Here is a 21845-nt window from a genome sequence, read left to right as displayed (position 1 = left end):
TTGTGCCGTCAAAAAATTAAGCGCATATTCGTCGCAACAAACAAACACACACATCGACTTTCAACCTCAGTGTCACAGGTCATTCGCGATACCGTAATAATGATAATGACATCTGACAAACAATATTGTATTTTATCGCTACTGACGCAAAGGTTAATTTTAATTGGTCTAGAATTGGGGTGTGGCCTTTTATTCGATTTTTGTTTGTGTTAAGATGGAAAAATATAATAATAATAATAAATAATTTTAGGCGCATTATTTTATTGCATTCGACGGGCAAAACTCATGTTGCCTTGAATGCAGTTAATAGATGTCAATCAGCAGATACATCCAGCTTGAGACATACCTTTCGACTCAACACTGAAGCGTATGATTGCTTGATACACAATCGTCGAATAGCCCTACAAGACATTACTATTTAAACAATTTTAACCATTGTATAGGTTTTATTTTCTCGACGTCATCTTTCGACGATAGCTTCCTATAATAACCTATATCCAAAATGCTTATGCATGTCGATGGATATTATGGCAATCATAATGAGGTGCATTCGCAAACCGGGGTCCCCGAATTGTACCATACGTCGGTATTCGTGCAGTGCAGGAGGTCACGGCGGCTGTCTCATCAGCTTCCACGAATTAAATTTAATGAGTTCTGTTTCGTGTAGCTTCAGAGAGAATAAATACTAGGTATATACCCAACAATTAGCTTCATCTACACTGATTATCAAAAAAAAATATGAGGGTAGAAAAAAAACCGTAATAAACGGCGCGGCGTTACGAAAAGCAACGTGTAAAATATTAATATAACATCTAAAGATTTACCATTGGTAAGTATTATTGAATACCTACTTTACTTACCTTTTAACGTCGGTAAACAAGTCGTCGGATGGGAGGGTAAACAGACACCGTTGTCATGACAACGGGACAGAGCGCTTCATTGTCTGTTACGTGAGCATTTTACTGGGTTCGATGTTAGTAAACGAGAAATAACGAAAGTTCTTCATATTTTCATGTTACATAGCTATAACAGTCTTTATTAGTTGTTTTCAGTGATTTTTTATTGTTAGGATTCATAATGGTAAAAATATATAAATACGCCACTCGTCGAGTATTGCGGCTTATACAAAACTGTCGCTCTTAAGCCTTGTTCGGACTAGGCGAGTATTTTAGTCGAGTACCGAGTAATTTAGTGGCTAAATGTGTATCAGCACCAAAAATTTAGTCGAGTAGGTTAGTAAATAATTTAGTCAAGTCAATCCATTTCGTTCTATTTACTCGGGCGAGTAGATGAGTAGTTTAGCCACTAAATTACTCGGTACTCGACTAAAATACTCGCCTAGTCCGAACAAGGCTTTAACTATTGCTAATAGGCAAAAAGGCTGAGGACATAACCTTCTATGTTCTACTTGTACATCATTCGGAAATTGTTGAATACATTGAGTAATGTAGATATTTTATTTGTTTAATTTACTTCAGATTTTACATCCATATTACACGTCTTAATTACATTGCATTAACATTTCATTTATACTAAAATTAAATAAAAATAACTAATATCGGACTAAAACAAAAACAATAATAATAATAGTAAAAACAAAAAATCGAATAATAATAATAATAATTAAAAAAAAACTCTAAATTAACATGAAAACTACCTTTACCTAAAGGCTGGTTTGGATCCAGAGTGCTCAAAATGCACACGTGTCCAGTGTTGCAAATATTAAAGAACTTGCTTTATTATAAAGGTACATGATTTACCACTGAGCCACAAGAGTGCGTTCGTGTTTAAAACGCATCGCAATGTATTTTCACGAGTGACCGCACGACACGATTTGCTGTCACGATACACAGCACTGCACACGACATGTCCCTACGATACTACATTAGCGCATTTGCCAAACGACCGGCGTGGCCTGTGTCATGGAAACGTTTCTGATTGTTTCATACACCGAATTATGTCTTTACGACAAAAAATCGTTTCTAGAATAGCGGTACTGACTGCACGGTCAATGGTCGGTGACAAAAAGTTGTTTTCGAAACCTGCGTCGTATGGTCTTGGGGCATTTACGCAGTTGCCGCATTTAATTTTCGTGTTGCGGTGCGATCGATCCCTCGGCTTCTCGTGGGAAGCGACCTGACAGTCGAAGTCAAGTCTAAATGCGTATTTCAAGATTTCTCCCTATTTCCTATGCTGTCGAAGTCTGCTGTCATTTTTCAGCCGACTCGAAGGAAAGAGGAAAGCAAGTCACGAATTCTTAAACAGAATATTATTAAGGCTAATTTATACAGAGAATTTCTCGAATGTTGCCGGGATGAGGCTTGAGTTCTTTTATATTTTTAGTCCGCTCATTTTTATCAATTAACTAGCTGACCCGGCAGACTTCGTAGTGCCTCAATCGATAAATAAAAGACCTAAGCTTTTCATCGCATGAAGACATCAAAGAACAAACAAAATTGTTTGTTTTTATGAAATTCCGAGCATTTTCATATTTAAATTTACCTTTTAAACCTTCTCTGGACTTCCACGAATAATTCAAGACCAAAATTAGCCAAATCGATCCAGCCGTTCTCGAGTTTTAGCGAGACTAACGAACAGCAATTAATTTTTATATATATATAAGATAATGACAAAAGAAAAACCTGTTTGTGATTATATGCATATGTGAGGTAACCAAATGAAAATGAGGTTAGTAAGAGAGTTTCAATTATGAATATGGAAGATTTTAGAGGAAAAGGTAGACCTAAGAAGAAATGGATGGATTGTATGAAAGACGATATGTGTAAGAGGGGAGTGAGCGAAGAAGTTAATTGATCGAAAACGGCATCTAAAACTAGCAAAATTAGCCTCAGTTTTAGAACCGTTGTAATGTAAAAGATAACGAAACGAAAAAGCTGGTGGTAGGACCTCTTGTGAGTCCGCACGGGTGGGTACCACCGCCCCGCCTATTTCTGCCGTGAAGCAGTAATGCGTTTCGGTTTGAAAGGTGGGGCAGCCGTTGTAACTACACTGAGACTTTAGAACTTATATCTCAAGGTGTGTGGCGCATTTACGTTGTAGATTTTTATGGGCTCCAGTAACCACCAGGTGGGCTGTGAGCTCGTCCACATATCTAAGCAATAAAAAAAAGCGACACTAGAGAGTCAGAAATATAAGATTTACTGGTCGGTAAACTAGCAAGAGGCTCAAACGAAACTCCCTTCGCTTCGAAATATCTAATATTCATCACCATTGAAGGTTTTTAAACGTAACCATTCGTGAAGAGACTTCAGATATATTATGAACATTTATGAACCTAGATCGACGCGCATGATACTGCCGGGCAACAATTACAACAGTTTGTGTATTTTGTTTTATTTGTATTGTTAATTAAGATGAGCATGGCGTAGGGTAGCTGTAGGTACCACGATCGTGCGTATTCACGCCGCGGAGCATTTATGTAAACTAATCCGTTTTAAAGAGCGCACTTAATATAGTTCGTCTACAACTCATCAATAAGTTGCTAGCTTACATGAAAACATAATAAAAAAATATTTGAGATCGTTTTACACCCTTATGTCGTACAAATTAAATGGGCGGTATTCGCCGAAATAATATTTGATGAAACCTCTCCCGGGTTCCCGTGCGGGATTCGGGGTGGCTCTCGACCAGGGTGGTTTTAGGGCGGCCCCCCACCCCTGAAACCATTAATGTCGAATAAATATTTTTATTTCGTTAAATTTGTACGTCTGCTGTAGCGTTCTCGAGGCTATGAGGGTTTTTGTTGCGCAAAATTTTTCGTTATGTTAACTTTTCTTATTGTTCTTTACGTATTTTTGAAGTGAAACTTCCTTATCGGCGTTGGAAAAAAATTTACCGTCACATTTTTCGGTTACGCGTCACTTTTTTCCGTTACGCGCCATCTGTTTTGTATTCATGTCTATGATAATAAAATCCTTTTGTTTAAACTTTATCTAATTTAACTTTTTTGTATTCATGTCTATGATAATAAAATCCTTTTGTTTAAACTTTATCTAATTTAACTTTATTTAACCAATTTCTAGAAAGTTGCATGTAGATCATTTTTCGAAAAATAAGGCCATAAACAAGTTTCACTTCTTACGTGTGTACACTAGTACACGCACACATTTTTTTGTTACTATTGTTGTTACCTTTTTGTATTACCATTTTTTTTTTTACTTTTATTCATTTATGTTTTGTTATGTACTTGGTATATACGTATTTTGTAATTCATTGTTCTTCAAAAAGCTTTAATATGAAGCTAGGTAATGTGAAAATTTACATAATAGAACGTTCAGTTGGTGGTTAGGTCATCTACTGAATAGATGCGTTTGAGCGTATGCATAGGCGACGATGGATATGTTCAAGCTGGGGCTCGCCGTACTGTTAAAAGCTAAAAAATGGGATTAACGAGATTGCGTTCGATATTCATTTAAAAATAGACAAAAACGTTTTTATAAAAATAAAACACCACAACCAAAATTTCGATTAGTCCAAATCCGAAACTCTGCTACACAAACCGCCCACGCACTCACACACACACACACCCAATACATATGTATACATACGGACGTACCTACCACATAGGCAATGCCAAACTGTAGTTTGATAACCGCTCCGGACCGGTTCGTCCCGGTTGCGGTTCGAAAATTGAAATCAACGCAATTAATGCCTTTACAATATTGTTGTTTACATTTAGTTTTAACGTTGGTATATTAGCGAATAATAAATTTTATGTATAATTCCATTCCGAATAGAGTGTAGCTGATAGTCTAAATAAAATACGAGTAGATTATCATTATTAAAAGTTGGTATTAAGTGATTTTCCTATAAAGAACGGGAATGTTGCCACCCAACTTGTGACTCGTGGTTCATATCTTAATTGTATTGGACAACGGCTTAGCAACCTTGAAATTGGAACGCACAACTGCTTCGCGATCATCTGTTTATTGTAGCATTTGTTTCAAGCTAAGAGACGATCATACGGTCTCTATTGACACTTTCTTCCATCTAATTAATTTGATACAAAATATTGAATACGTGATTATAAATATATTCACTTAACGCACATGTATTCAATGATTAAAGCAAGAGGTCAGAAAGTATAAGTAATACAATTCCGATTATTACTAATAAAAATAATATGCTAGAAATTGAATGCGCACAGTCTGGAATTTGAATTACACGAAGTTTTAAGGAAAACTCATCCTTCTTATTATTCTATTTAAAACGAAAATGTAAGCCAGCCCATAAATACATTTTTGCCAGCTACAGTTGATTGTAGACTGCGTACCGTACCGTCGCCAAATAAATAGACACCGGAGATCGTAATACATAAAGCCGAACCCTCTCCGAAATCCGATTCGGCCACCTATCTATATGCAAATAAAGCTTCATATATCTACGTGTACAGTGTACAACACGACATGACGAACGCACCGACAATCCAATCAATATAGCTAGACATGTTGCGACATATCTAATTGCTGTCCTTTGTTTGTTTGTCCCGTTTCTGCTGTGTGCAATTCGGGAACATGCATGCGGTATCTATGGCACCAGGATATATGGGTGCGTTCGTCTGCGTTCAGTATCGATCGGTATAAGAGACGATTTAATAGGCTTCAAAACACTACTCTAATTGCATTGAAGTCGACGTGGCCTAAAGGATAAGACGTCCGGTGCATTCGTATGTAGCGATGCACCGGAGTTCGAATCCCGCTGGCAAGTACCATTTTTTCTAATGAAATACGTAGGTACTTAACAAATGTTCACGATTGACTTCCACGGTGAAGGAACAACGTCGTGTAATAAAAATGAAACCCGCATAAATTATAATTTGCGTAATTATTGGTGGCAGAAGCTCTTGTGAGTCCGCACGTGTAGGTACCACCGCTCTGCCTTTTTCTGCCGTGAAGCAGCAATGCGTTTCGGTTTGAAGGGTGGGGCAGCCGTTGTAACTATACACCTTCAGACACAGCTCACTGAGTTTCTCGCCGGATCTTCTCAGTGGGTCGCGTTTCCGATCCGGTGGTAGATTCTGCGAAGCACGGTCTTGCTAGGGTCCGTGTTAGCAACGTCGTCAGGTATGAGCCCTGTGAGCTCACCTACAAGTTAAGGTTACGCTGAAATAGCCTCTCAAAGCTCTCAGCTTAAGTAGGAAAACAAAACAAAACAAAATTAACTATACTGAGACTTTGGAACTCATCTTAAGGCGGGTAGTGGCATTTATGTTGTAGATATCTATCTAAGCTGAGAGCCTTGAGAGGCTATTTCAGCATAACCTTAACTAGTAGGTGAGCTCACGGGGCTCAAACCTGACGACGTTAAAATTATGAATCAATAATTTTAACCGTCGGATATGACTCCATAATCGATGGGAGGTCAATATCGGTGTTACCTCCGTAGAATCGCCCACTGTTTTCGCAATATAACGTAAATCATTGAATAATGCTGGTATTATCCCTGTCGCTGTTGCTATATCTGACATTATGGTTAAAAAATCGCTTCATCATATAAGAAATTATAACGGGACTAATTTAATTTACTATAATGTTAATATTGAGAAGAATTTCTCGTAAAGTCTGCGACCTCCGAAATTGCTTTGGCTTATTAGAATTTTCATTAACCAAGTACATATACGCACGTTCGTAACTTGTTAAGTTTATCGGCGTGTAAAGCTATTAACTGAGAAATAACTTTTATACTTCTCGGAGGCGTCGATGTTTTTTTTTTTTTTCATTTAGACTTGTAATTAACTTATTAATTACAAGTCTTGCAAGTATTGCACTTATGTGCATTAAGTTGAATAAATAAAATAAATAAATAATTAATTATTGCATCGGTATGGCGCTTTTATTTATTTTAAAAGTATTGTTTTATAAAGGATACGGTTTTTGCTTGTAATGAATGAATATGGGAAGTCGAGCCATTCAGACGTCCATAGACGTCACAACCTACTTTTTTCCTACCTATGCTGACAGCCTTGAGAGGCTATTTCAGCTTCACCCTAACGTGTAGGTGAGCTCACGGGGCTCAAACCGGAGTGATGCTAATACTAACGCTAGCAAGAGCAGTGCTTCGCAGAATCTACCACCGGATCGGAAAAGCAACTCACTGAGAAGATCCGGTGAGAAACTCAGTGGGCTGTGTCTATGGGTTCATTCGCTCGTCGAGCCCTTTGTCGCAAGAGACGGGTTCGACGAGGACGGTGACCGGTGCTTGTGGTACCTAAAAGCACCGTTAATGGATCGTTAGGATCCGTAATGACGTGTTTTGGGCGCGACCTACTGACAATCATCTTGCGACACGAGAAGCTTTCCTGTGTAGAGTGGTTATGCATATTTGTTCGGACTCGCAACGCGTTTATCTCCATCCATACTTTCTGTCGTTCTTGATCAGATTTTAGGTAAGTATATGGCTTTAGAATAAACGGCGCCAAAGACTTTACTCACGGCATGCTCGCAACACTAGAAGGAGTACAACGTCTTATCAATGGACTCTTCCAACTTCATTGTTACTGTGTAAATAATGTTTTATCGTCAAATGTATCTTAATTGTCGTTTATTTATTTATTTATTATACTTTATTTCAGTACAAACCATAACGTTTTGTTAGTATCTGTAATATCTATGCTAGTAATTTCAAAACCTAACAACTATTATACTATTTATTGCAATTTTTGTTTCCCAAGTGCGTGCTGCAAATGCTATTAATTAGCATTGCCTCGATCTAACTCGATATGATGTTCAGAAGACCGTTGCCACTGTCACGCACCCGAAGCAATAACGATGCACTTATCTTCCGCATTATTGCAAAGAAGTCGTCTGTGTGAGATGTCGCAAACATTGTGGATGTACTACAACAGTGCGGCAGTGACAACATCATCCTAAACGCATTATTATTGACTAATAATTTTGATTGACCGTACCTAATCTAGTAGTCCTGGCATTGTGGGTGTCCGGGCGACAGTAACGGATTCCCATACACTTTATGCTCGATTTAGGCCCGATACTCCTTTTTCATGTAAAACTAAAAATGTATGATATAATTCATATTAGATTCCAAGAGGCTACGATAAGCAAGGACAATGAACCACAACATATGGGTCTGGTATTTTAGATTTTCATTGCGAAGACCAAGCAGGAGTGTGCGGTGGCGTCGTTTATAATCAAGAAGGATTTACTTTGCTTAAAATAGTTTAGATGGAGTATCGTCATGCACGAAAATCACAATAGCACAACAATAATGATGTGTCAAACAAAACTAAACCTCAAAATGTTGACCGATTATCGATTTTTATTTTATTTCACTCATTAGACCAACAAATCCCAGCTCCACATTAACACGGGTCGCGTGACTCATAACAGCGCATTTGCGTTGTAAAGCGACACATTCGCAGCGGTATCGCAATTATATATTCATTAAACGATGTTTGTTGTCAGTCTGGGTTGTGGGAGAGGGCTTGATGACTTTTATTTTCTTTTTGTATAATAGCTTGCATACGAGTATCGTGAAGTGGAAAAGTTCCTGGTCGCGAAGGCATAAAGGGAAGTCACGCACAAAAGCGCACGGCGCGGTTACTATCATTAAAAAAAAAATTTAAATTGAAAATATTCTTAAAAAATTATATTTTATTGTAAATAAAAACGTGGGGTGCTTTTAAAGATATTATTGAAATAATAATTCTTCTACTCGTATCTGTCAGAAAAATATTTATAACTAATAACACCATATGCACCCCACGCTTTATTTACAATAAAATATTTTTTTTTACACCATTTTCAATTTAAATTTATTAAAATTTATTTTCTATTTTTTAGTAGAATTTTATATAAAGCGTGTTTTTTAGTTTATTTAAACTATTAAAAACACGTCATCGGTCCTCTGGCTCTCTGAAATCTGGCCGTTTAAAGTGGGTCAAAATCGCGTCTAAAGGAGTCAGTTACAAACATACAAACATACATATAAGTGAAGCTAATATAAAGCGTGTCATAATATTAACATTTTTTTGCGAATTCTCATTATGATTTATATAAGTATTATATATAAACAGTTTTTAAAAATATTAAATTTAATGCAATTTGGTTTGTTCACGGGGTTGACATGGTGATATAAAGTCTACCGCACGATATCTTCCATATAATTGTTATGGGGAATTGCAATTGAATGATAAATCAACATTAAAAAAATGTTTTCATTTTAAACACTGTAATATGTACCAGAATTGAAGTTTCCGTTTCCTCAATAAAAACTTGTTTTAGAACCGCTTGCTGATTGAAAGTACGTATCGGGAGAATTTTATGGCTCCTTTGACGTTACTTCGGAGAACGGTGGAGCGACCATCTGACCCAGTTCGCGACATTGATGCTTACACTATATAAATTAACGGTTTTAGAGTTTCTCAACCCCGTTGTAAAAATAAATACTAAAAAAAAATCTAATATGAAAAAAACAACTAAAATTAAAAAAAAGAAAAGACGCCCGCTGAGTTTCTTGCCAATTCTTCTCAGGACGGAGGCTAGTTCTTGTGAATTGGTGGTAGTTCTTTTGACGTTCAACAAGTATGTACTTTCATTTATATTGAATAAAAAAAAAGTTTGATTTGATTTGATTTGTCGGTGCAGTATACTGACTGACCAATAAGGCGAACAAGTAATTAAGGTTCAAGGTGTCATAACAACATCCTCCATCCTTATGATACCACCCGGCCCTCGATAGACCCTCTTCATTACCTTATAAAATGGAACAATTGCGTTTATCATATTATTTTAATAACAATGCGTATCCAAAATCAATTTTAGTCCCGTTCAATCGAACTGTGAATTGAGGCCGTCAGCGCAAAAGTGGCCTAAGCTTACCATCTATACTTCTATACTAATATTATAAAGAGGAAAGATTTGTTTGTTTGTTTGTTTCGAATAGGCTCCGAAACTACTGGACCGATTTGAAAAATTCTTTTTCCATTAGAAGCCGACATTGTCCCTGATGAACATAGGCTACTTTTTTTAATTTTTTTTTTATTTTTCTTTTTTTGTTTCATGTGTGTTTTAATGTTTCCGAAGCGAAGCGAGGGCGGGTCACTAGTAGTTAATATGAAGCAATGAGTCTTAAGTTTTCATGAATTTGTATTTGAGTAGGCAAAAAACAATACGCACAAAAATAATATTTACAAAGCCATCTGTTATCTAGGGGTTAAACTATTGATAACAATTCGTGCGTTGCGACCGTAGATAGTGGACGTCTCCGTGGTTGTTGTGGCATTATCGTTTCATTTAAGTTTAAATTTATTAATTTTAAATTGTGATTGGTCGTTTTCAATTCATCGGTGGCTCCTTGTTCTTCATTAACGTTTTTAACAGCTGACTCCGCCTTTTGGGCGGTGTAACAGAGATAGAAGCTTGGTAAGATACGCCTTAGCTTTCTTATTGTGGCTGCTTCTCGCTTGAGCCTGCCTGTGGGTGCTTGTTTGCTTGACACGCGTGTGCGCTTTGAGTGTGTCGAGTCGAAGAAATTACAAACATTCAAAAAAGTACTCGGGCGGCCGGGCGTGAACTTGCGTCGCTGGACCTGCGTTTGGTCGTCGCCCTGTTGCTCCAACAATTTAACTGAACTAACCTGCTAAATTATACATTGCCTTCATATTACTTTGAATCTAATCTCGTAATTTATAATTTATTATGGAGTACACCTGCTGTAATAAAGTGGTCAATACTCGTGACAATAAGAAGTCAACCTTGGTGTGTACAGTGTGTAGAAATTATTATCACATCGGCTGTGTTCTTCCTGCAAAAAAGGATTGGACGCCGGATTCAGAATTTAAGTCTACATGGATATGTCTTAATTGTGCGACTAGATCACGCACTGTTAATGATGACACTCCTGTCCGAGGCAATGTGAGGCCTCGAGCACCTGATACATCCAATGTTACGATGAGACCGTTGCGTACTGGATCCAGGGAACGTGAGGGACCTGAATTACAGGTTGTCCCTTTGGAACAGGTCAGGAGTATAGTGCGCGCGGAAGTCCAGGAAGCTGTTGCTTGTTTCAGGGACACTATTCTTGAACTCAAGAGTGAAATCTCAACTCTTCGTGATAGTGTCTCTTTCATTAGTGACAAGTACGAAGCCATATCAAAAAGATTTCTTGAGTTTAATGACCATCTGAAAGTTATTCCAACACTCAAAAACGAGCTCAGTATACTGGATTCAAGAATGCAATCCATTGATTCTCAGTTCAACTTAAAAGAGCAGTGGAGCAGGAGATCTAATATAGAAATTCTGGGTATCCCCGAAAGGAAAGGCGAAAATCTAATAGAATTGGTCTCGAAAATTGCCGAGAAGGCGGGTTTTGCCTTGAATCCTCAGATAGACGTCGATTTTGTTACAAGGGTTGCGCCGATGGACAGAGGCAGTAGCAGATCAAAGCCAGTTATTCTTAGATTTGTATCCCGATATAGGAAGGATGACATGTTGGCTAAATTGCGGAGATTGAAGGAATTGAAATCTTCTGATATTGGATTCCCACATGATTCATCTAGGCTTTATTTTAATGACCACCTCACGAAAAATAATAAACTTTTGTTAAAAAACGTAAAAAATTTAGCCAAGGAAAAATTTTACAAATATGTGTGGGTACGTAATTGTACTATACTGGTGCGAAAAAACGATGTTAGTCCGCCAGTCGTGATTGCTTCCCAAGATGATTTAAAAAAAATTATATAGGTGTTTTCCTTATTATTATATTCATTGTTTTTAAAGCACATGCTATTTTTTGTAATGTAAAATATATCATAATTTTCTTTTTTTCTTTTCAAAAGTTGATGATCGGACTATTTCATTTTTTTGAGAAACTTTTAAATGTTTTTTTAACTATTTTAATAACATTATTATGTAAGGCTTGTTATGATATAGCAACATACTTATTGTTTAGCATTGGAGAATTTTTTATATTGTTCGTTTGGAACTTTTACTCCTGGGGTGGGTGTTTGATTAATGTTGAGATCTATATTCTCGTTTGTGTAGGTACTTATGTATTGACATGTCAATTATTATGCTGTGGTTTGAGCCGTGGACTATTAATACTGTTGGTTAATTATTTATATGATCTATTTTTTCTCTCTCTCTCTAATGGCTAATTTAAAGATTTTTTACCAGAACGTTCGTGGTTTACGTAGTAAAACTAATTTGTTTTATAGAAACATTATTTTATGTGATAATGATATTATATGTCTTAGTGAGACATGGTTAATGCCGGGTATTTATGACTCGGAGTTGTTTGATGAGCGCTTTGTTGTTTACCGTTGCGATCGGAACTATAACTCTCGAAATGATTCTTTGGGTGGCGGGGTACTTATTGCTGTGCGTAGAGGAATTACCGTTTTTAATTTAACCTGTCTCCCTTCCAACAGAAACCGATCAGCGGATATTATTTCGATAAAAATAAATATTAAGCACAATAACGTTAGTAAACTACTCCATCTTTACTGTTGCTATTTTCCTCAATGTTCCTCTCAGTTTGAAGATGAAATTGGTTTTTTTGAGGATATTTCTGACACAATTATTACTAATCCCGGTGACGAATTTTTGTGCGTCGGCGATTTCAATATAAGGAATGCTTCTTGGGAGCTGATCGGTGTTGATGGACCTGCTAGACTCTTGAATGGTGATCGGTGGGACTCACTTGTCTTTGGTCTTTCTAATTTTTTAGCTTTTAATAGTTTTAAACAATTTAATTCGATTTCTAATATAAATAAAAGATGCTTAGATTTAGTAATAAGTAATTGTGCTTGTAAGGTTGTTCGTTCGTCCCTTCCTCTTGTATCTGAGGATGATCATCATCCAGCCTTGGATATTCAGATTCAGGGGTTAGACGTGAGACCCCTACGTTCTCCTGGCCGGTCCACATTGCTTTTCCATAAAAGTGACTACTCTATTATTAACGAGGAACTTTCGAAAATTGATTGGAAACAATCTTTTATGAATTTAGATGTCGACATGGCCGTGGGCAAGTTTCATGAAATCTTAGACAAGATTATTTCTGATAATGTGCCTGTGAAGGTCGTAAGAGGTAACTCCAATTTCCCTTACTGGTACTCCTCTGCTTTAATCAAGTTGATTAAAGAAAAAAGAAAATTTCACAGGAAATGGAAATGTTATGGTCGATTGGCCGACTATTCAAGTTTTTCTGTTCTTCGTGAAAGACAAAAAGCCTTAAAAATTTGCTGTTACAATGCACACATAACAAAGTGTGAGGATGATATCTTGAAGTGCAGTAAGCAATTTTGGAGATTTGTTAAATCCAAGAGGAGTGCTGGGGATTTTCCTAACGAATTGTTCTTAAATGATAGGTGCTCAGCTGATGGTTCTGAAATATGTAATTTATTTAATGTTCATTTTGGTTCTGCCTTTTTAACTAACAATACACAGTCAACATCATCGTTAAGTTATACCCCTGCTTCTTACGACCTTAACTGTGTAGATATTTCTTCATTTTTTATTTCGGTGGGTAAAGTCAAGCAATATTTAAAAAATCTTGATATTTCCAAGGGTGCTGGTCCGGATGGTATTCCGCCTGTTTTTTTGCGACAATGTTACGCTCAGCTGTGTTACCCTTTGCATCTTCTTTTTAATCACTCATTATCAACTGGTGTTATGCCCCGTATTTGGAAGCGGTCGTTCGTGGTGCCAGTCTTTAAGAGCGGTGATAAACATAACATAGCTAACTACAGACCAATTTCTAAAATTTGTGCCATCCCTAAGATGTTTGAACGTATAGTTTATGATTTTTTATTTCCATTGATTAGGCCTCATATTATAGAGCAACAACATGGTTTTATAAGCCATAGATCTACTGAGACAAACCTCTGTGAGTTTTTGGATTATGTATTGAGCTCCATGGAGGATGGTCATCAGGTTGATGTGGTGTACACGGATTATTCCAAAGCGTTCGATCGAATAAATTTTGACATTTTGATTGAGAAATTGCATGGACTTGGGGTCCACGGTGATTTGCTGCGGTGGCTTGAGTCTTATGTTAGAGATCGCAGTCAGGCTGTGACTTTCAATGGTTTTTGTTCATCATTTGCACCTGTTCCCTCGGGAGTTCCTCAGGGCTCTCATCTCGGTCCTATGTTATTTAATATATATGTCAATGACGTTTCGAATGTTTTCAGGAAATCCAAATTCATTATGTACGCTGATGACAAAAAAGTATATAAAGTTATAAGGTCCTTAAACGACTGTTTGGAATTACAGGATGATTTGAACAACTTATTTGTTTACTGTCAAAATAACTTACTCACAGTGAATACTAATAAGTGTACTATTATAACATTCTCACGTGGAAGATCGAATATCTTGTATGACTATTCTATTAATGGTCAAACTTTGGTACGCACCACAGTTGTTCGTGATTTGGGTATTTATTTGGATTCCAGTTTGATTTTTGATTTTCATGTTAATGAAATAGTAAATAAGGCTTTTCGAATGTTAGGCTTCATACTTAGAGTTGGTAAAGACTTTAAAAGACCATCTACTTTGATTCTGTTGTACAACAGTTTTGTACGGTCTATATTGGAATATGGCTCCGTCACATGGAACCCCCAATATAATATTTATATTCAGCGACTAGAAAGAGTCCAAAAAAAGTTTTTTAAGCATCTTTTATACCATTGTCGTCGCTTTAACTCTCCAGAACCGACAGAATTTGTCTCTCTAGTCGATCGCAGGCTACTGAGGGATCAAATGTTTTTATATAAAATAATAAATAACGAGATTGATTCTAGCTATCTTCTTTCCAAAATTTCATTTAAATGTAGTCGTATTTCCGCGCGTTCTAAACAGACCTTCCACATGTCCACGGCTCGAACGAAATATGCTTCTAACTCTTTTGTCCGTAGATCTTGTAGGTTGTATGATGCTAAGTTCTCTAATGCTGATATCTTTTACTTGTCACTTGTAGCATATAGAAAAGCTGTTTTGGAGTGTTTATAGGGTGATTTGGCCCGATAAGTGTTGTAGTTTTATAGTGTGAGTTAATGTATAAAACGATATGTGCGTATTGTGTTGCTTTTGTTTTTTTGTAATTTGAATTTCTAAATTTCTCTTCTTGTTCACTGTCTACTTATATGTGATTTTGATTGTGGAAACATATTTGGTTATTGTTTTAGCTATTTTTTTTTTAAATATTGTATGTTTTGTATTGTACTGTTTGTTTCCCAAATAAATAAATAAATAAAATAAATAAATAAATAATATAGTTACATATATATATTGTAATATTTAATATCAATATAATTATATATATTGCAATATATATAATTATAAGCATGATTATGAAAAATTGTGGGATAGGCCACTTTTGCGCTGACGGCCTCAATTGTATTTTATTAATTTCCTCGCTGTTTCTGCAGTTCCATGAACTATCTTTTTGAAAACAATGTCTAGAAGAGTTACTCGTGCTAGACAGCGGTCTGGATGTGCTATTGGCATTGCCGGTGTTCAGAAATGTCGGTAGCGAAATATAATTTCTTATTTGAAGGCTCACTATAGGACGCTTCCAATTGTATTTTCATATGCTTTGCTTCATATTGTAGCATTAATATGCCTTACCGGTAATTAAAAAAATATTTCAAAGTAGGATGGATACATTTCGGATTTTACTTGAAGTGTGTGTAAATTTTATCTTTTAATCGCCACATTTTATTGACAAAACGTTTTTTTTGTCAACAGTGAGGGATGGAGAAAGCCAAAGCTTACATAAAGAGTTCGTTGGCGACCAAACCTGATTCTCCGACGCTGTTGCGCAAGTCCTCTACTCCGGCCCAGGGTGATGATGTCCGCGTGTGCTTCGTTTGCGGGGGCACCGGCTTCAGTGATCACTACACGATCCGAGTCAAGCCTGATGCCCAGGTAAACATTTACTGAATTTATGAGCCCCGAAATCATGTACACATGTATTTAGATTGAAGAAGCTTTTTCACCAATTATCTCTAATGCTTTTAATGTAGCCGTTAATAGCGGATCACTAGATCACATGTTTTGAGTATTTCTCAAAATAAAATAATAAGCGTTCGTTTCTAGCGAAAATTTAACGAGTTATCTAAAAGTATAAATGAATGTGGAGACGAAATCAATTGAAAGATTTCCAAAACAAATAAATAATATGAAATAACTTGCAAATATAATGACGTAAAAGACATTTCCATTTTGGTACAATTTCAGTGAAAATATTGCGGAAAAGTGAGTTTATATTTTCACAAATAGTGAAACATTGACATTGTATCTTACTTGTTATTGTCTACCCACAACTAACCACCAACAGCACGATTTTTCAAATCACTTTTCAGATAAGAGTAGCAAGTTTAGAAGTTTGTATAGTCTACTAAAGCACCGCAAAGCTTGCTTCGCTAAAACCTTTTTAAACTCATACGTACTTAGCAAATAAATGCTATAGTTTTTGGGGGTTAATAAATCACGAAAATGTGAACCTTACCAAGTACTATTTTATATTTGACGCGACGCAATCGTGCTCCCGATTTGCAAAAGCCATAATTCTAATGAAACCTTACGTCTAAATGCGGGCAGAGGCATCGGGGTTGATAATAACAGCTCCTGTCACTCAAAAATGGGTCAATCTGGAAAATACTACTACTATTACAATTTTGAATTATGCTGCATATATTCTGAAAGAATTACGGGGGCTGGAGTGTGTCAACTGGACATTATGATTGCTTCGTGGCAGAGATAGGCCGCAAAGTGGTTCAACCGGTGCAGGTTTAAAACATGATTACTTATCAGACTCAAGCGACGGGGCAACGCAACGCCCCCGTGGCCTGAAACATGTCTTGTCGGATCCCCCGAATCCAATCTTAGGCTCTTAAGACCTGGACACCGTCCTCGTCGTAAAAAATAAAAGAAAATGAAACATGACAGATCTATTAAATACTTGGTCATGCCGGTTTTCGAACACTGTACCTCTGTGATCTAGAGTTTCGTTTTATACTGAACTTACTATTGTACTGACTGTATATATAAACAGCTTTTAGTTGAAAGCTTTCAGTGGTTTATGGGAAAACTATTTGTTTCATACTTTATAAGCTCTACTTTGGGCCTTCGTGTTAATGGCGACTGTTAAACATGTTCAGTGTGTGTGCCCGGTGCCGGTGTGGTCATGCGACTATGTTGTTGTTCGACTTGGGCCGGAAAAATGTTATAAAATAGGTAGGTAATTAGGTGCAATGTACCTAATATTATGTTACCATGACATAAACAACAATTTACTGGGCGTTGGGCGTGCCGTGAGCCGCCATCTTGCTTATTTCAGCTGAAGCAATCGTGCGCTCAGGTTAAGGAGTGAGACAGCCATACACGTAAGTTTTCGACTCATGTAGCGCGCTAGTCTATAGCACCTCACGCGGGTCTTTGTCTTGTTGAACCTCCTTCGAGGTTCCCGCGTCCACCATCTAAACGACTCCTCTGCACTCTCGCTCCATCCCAGCCTGAGATAGAACCCGGGCAAGGTAAGGGGGATTAAAGTCCCCGCGACGGAATTGTCGAGGCCAGAGTCGACGACTACAACGGACAGCACTGTACGGCAGTCTCGGAATACCCCGCTGGCGCCCCGTGATCTTAACCTGCGGTTGCTCCGAACTGTATTGCTGAGGGAGGTGGTCTTCTACAGCGGGCTCCTGCCTCCGGCCCGATAGCGGAGGGTTGATGCATGGAGAGGAGCTCTCCCATGCTCGATCGCCTCCCTTTGCTATATAGTGTATTTGCAGATATCGAGCATCGTATTTCAATATTCGTGTCGGCTAAGCTTCATAGCCACGACCAGCGACACGACCTGTCTCATCTGCTTGATGATTATTCAAATGTACTCCTCTGGTGCTGACCTGTCTGCAAGCATACGCTTCGCAATGTCCTCATCTCAACCAATATAATGGTTGCATATTAATGTCATCACGTTAACCGCAGTATCATTACGGATCCTCCCGATCCGTTAATAGTTTTCTTAGGCACCTCAAGTACCGGTCACCGTCCTCGCCGCACTCGTCGCTTGCGACGAAGGGCTCGACGAGTAAGTTAACCCATAGACACAGTCCACTGAGTTTCTTGCCGGATTTTCTCGGTGGTTCGCATTTCCGATCCGGTGGTAGATTCTGTGAAGCACTTACTAAGGACAGTGTTAGCAACACTTCCGGTTTGAGCCCCGTGAGCTCACCTACTAGTTAAGGTTACACTGAAATTGTCTTTCAAGACAAGCTTAGGTAGGGAAAAAAACGCAGTAAATAAAAACATAGATTATGTTTGTGCATAAACTGTTTCCTTCTGTCACTTAATTAATACTAAAACCGAATCCAGTTGATAATGTTAAGTTAATGGCATTGACAATAGCACTAAATTGAATTAACATTGCAACCCAATTAAGTTGATACTTGATAAGTAACTGACGTCCGTGGAGCCGGTCGGCTATCGTCGTCACCGGTCGACTCTGATCCGGACCGGTGCGGTCTTCGATCAATAATACTACTAGATTCGCGATTAGCGCTTCAAAAACGGCCCGAAAAATAAGACCACAAATAAATTTGTGGTCTTATTTCAAATTAGTATGGTCCAATCATAGCCAACACTAAGACGTCAAAACGCTGCAATGCGCGTTCAAAAACTGAGTAAAAAACCACCGTAACACCAAGGTTTTGGAAGGAATATCTTTTTTTGGTAAATTTATATTATTATGTGTTTTTCATAAAATAATAAACACAATTATATTGTAAATAAAACACAATTTACGAATATTGTAATTGTTTAGCCAATGTTTGCAACAAGGCACCAACTATTGTAACAAACATCACCTATTCTTGGACAGGGAATGCATAGAGTAGTTTTGTTATTTTATAATGTTATTTTTGTTTGTAGATTTCCTAGTAGCCCCTTTTCGCTGTGCACAATGGATATATATTGTCGCGAAAGAAAGAGGAGAAGAAATATATAAAAATTCTAGAATTGTTCAATGGTGGTGGCAAATCAATGCAAAAAAGTATTAATAAAACTTTATATGTATGTGTAAATATTTTAAGCGTATATGCTGAAAAGGATTTGTTTTCTGGGGGAAACGAACACAGCCATAAAATAAGCCTAAAATAAACTGATTATAGAAAAATTCATTGATATAAGATTACATTATATTTGTAAAAAAGAAACCGCTCATATAAAAATGACTTCTAAAAGACAGCTTTATAACAAACTGAATCTGTTTAAAGGTAATTAAACCTACATTATTGTTTTAATTACTTCTGTATAAAGAATACGTGGAAAACATGTTTCGTGTTTCCTTTCATATTTTTTTTACTTTATTCAATTTTATTTTTTATCTATTTGTTGTAATAGCGGCAATGTAAAATATTATCTACTACTTTTTAGAATCGGTCAAAAATAGTTGCGACCATACAAAACAAACCTAAAACAAATATGTATATTCTGCAACTCTATGTCTTTCAATACTTACTGTGTTCTGAGCATTGAAATGTAATACCAAGAACTACATCTAGTTCCACAATACAATAAGCACGAAATTTTAAACAAATATTTTTAACCTTATAAATTAGGCTTTAAGTATCATTTTAGAATAAATATTTTTGTACTGATGACTTTTTATGTTCAAGTGACATTTTAAATTTATTCCATAATATTCTTTTTCTGACGAAAGGACCTAAATACATATATTTTGCAATGGTAATTAAACTTTATGTTTAAGTATTAAGGTTTATAATAAACTGAAGTCGTTAACATTATTAAACTTTTTTCTAAGAAATGAAGATGTTTTCGTGTCTGCAAACGTGGCCACTGGAGCGTCTTATTTTTGTTCCTGATCCTTAATCTAGTACTATTATTGATCGAAGGGTGCGGTCGTTAATTGACGAATCGCTTAAAACTATTGGCATATGACATTGGTTAATTTCGTGACTGTCAGCGCTCGTTTGTCGCTGTCTGGTGCGGAACACTGATTCAAGACAGAGGTGAAGGGCCTCCGAGACGATCAAACTGAGCGATTCAAATAAACATGGAGATTTTCGTTTAGAGAAACAGATGTCGTCGCCTTTTAGTTTGTCGGGTTGGTCGAAGGATTATGGGGATTACGATATATTTAGCTTTAATCTATTTTTTATTATTGCTTAGATGGGTGGACGAGCTCACAGCCCACCTGGTGTTAAGTGGTTACTGGAGCCCATAGACATCAACAACGTAAATGCGCCACCCACCTTGAGATATAAGTTCTAAGGTCTCAGTATAGTTACAACAGCTGCCCCACCCTTCATGTATAGCGTGTCACGGCAGAAATAGGCAGTGTTCTATTGTATATGTGTTCTATTGCAATGTTCATTGTGTGATGTGATATCATACATGAAGCATCGTTGGTCTAAGATTCAATATGCCCGGTGTAATTGAACGAGTCCATTAGATTATTTTTCGTGATTTGGTCCACGGGCCTCTACGAAATTTTCTAAATAAGTGTGCGAGACAAAAACTGGGCTGCGACCTAAAGTTTTGTTAATGTTAACTGAGGGGTCAAAGCAAGGATTACGTGTCCTAATAATCTATACTTCTATACTAATAATATTATAAAAAGGAAATATTCGTTTGTTTGTTTGTATTGAATAGGCTCCGAAACTACTGAAGCGATTTGAAAAATTCTTTCACTATTTGGAAGCTACACTATTCCCGAGTGATCTAGGATAATCTTTTTTGAAAAAAATTAGGGATCCTTACTAAAACTCCAATAATGTAACCCAAGGTGTAAACAAAATTACCTAAAGTATTCTTTACATCACGTGCCCTGCAAAAACTATTAATGATAGAATCAAATAATGTACTACGACTTTGTAGAACACATTATTATTTACAAAAAGTATTGCGATAGCATATGTCTAACTATTATAGTTATGCCGCAATAAGTGTTCTTTTATTTAAAAAAATAATACAATGTCAGAATTAAATATCGTTGAAATTTTTGTTAAAGACCCGAGCGGAGCCAGAGCGGGCCGCTAGTATAATAATAAAGACGCATGCAAGTAACCATGTACATAGGCAGCTAAATTGATATTGTTGATATATAATGTCGTGCGTGTGACAATGTCAACAATGTCCCATACAAAACGCATCGTTGCAATAGGTACCGAGTTCGCGTATAGCTCTATGGCAAAAAGGTAAAAGCGTTTCCCATTAGATTTTCCCATGCGTTGCGCATTGTTCATTTATTATTATTTGCTGTTAGGATTTTTTGCGGGTTTCTTGTTGAGAAATGTGCGCGTGATTACTTCTTGTGTGTTAACCAACTGCTGGGTTAAAAATGTTAAAATATAAGAACACTAGAAAGTACAGGTGAATAGACATTGGTAGTTAGAACTCGAAATAACTTTCTAGAATATTTTTTATTTATTTTTTCGCTTAGTTGAGTGGACGAGCTCACAGCCCACCTGGTTGTTAAGTGGTTACTGGAGCCCATAGACATCTACGACTAAGTGAATAAGCGACTACGAATAAGTGAATAATCTTAGTTAGTTTTTTTGACAAACCCTTCGATATCGCTTCTCAGCGAGGGTGGTCATATTTTTCCTGATTATAAGTTTCGATGACCGCTTAGCGCCGGATGGCTGTCTGTTTATCTGCCGATCTAAGCTCGCCCGTGCGTTTGTCCTAGTTGTGCTATTGTCCTTCCTGTTTCCGCTCTGAAGCAATCACGCATTCCGGTCTGAGGGGCAAAATGTTTGTTGATCTAATGTACTGAAACTTCGAGAAAATATATCGAGAGTTGTTGTCTGTCCAACTACTCAAGTATGGGCTAACGTT

General features: G+C 37.0%; 1 protein-coding gene across 8 annotated transcripts in view; it reads left to right on the top strand.

Annotated features, from left to right (window-relative positions):
- LOC101742101 (uncharacterized) overlaps window positions 1-21845 on the top strand; it is a 166735-nt gene that overhangs the window by 31097 nt on the left and 113793 nt on the right. For all 8 annotated transcript variants that reach the window (XM_038018077.2, XM_062674228.1, XM_062674229.1 and 5 more), the window contains exon 2: window positions 15729-15908. In XM_038018077.2, coding sequence (XP_037874005.1) covers window positions 15735-15908 — 174 coding nt within the window. In that variant the 5' untranslated portion in view covers window positions 15729-15734. The remainder of the gene's footprint in view (window positions 1-15728; window positions 15909-21845) is intronic.

This window comes from Bombyx mori, chromosome 20, assembly GCF_030269925.1.
Source record: "Bombyx mori chromosome 20, ASM3026992v2".
Taxonomy (NCBI): Eukaryota; Metazoa; Arthropoda; class Insecta; order Lepidoptera; family Bombycidae; genus Bombyx; species Bombyx mori.
Note: the sequence above shows the minus strand (reverse complement) of the source record. Positions and strands in the feature narration are given on the sequence as shown.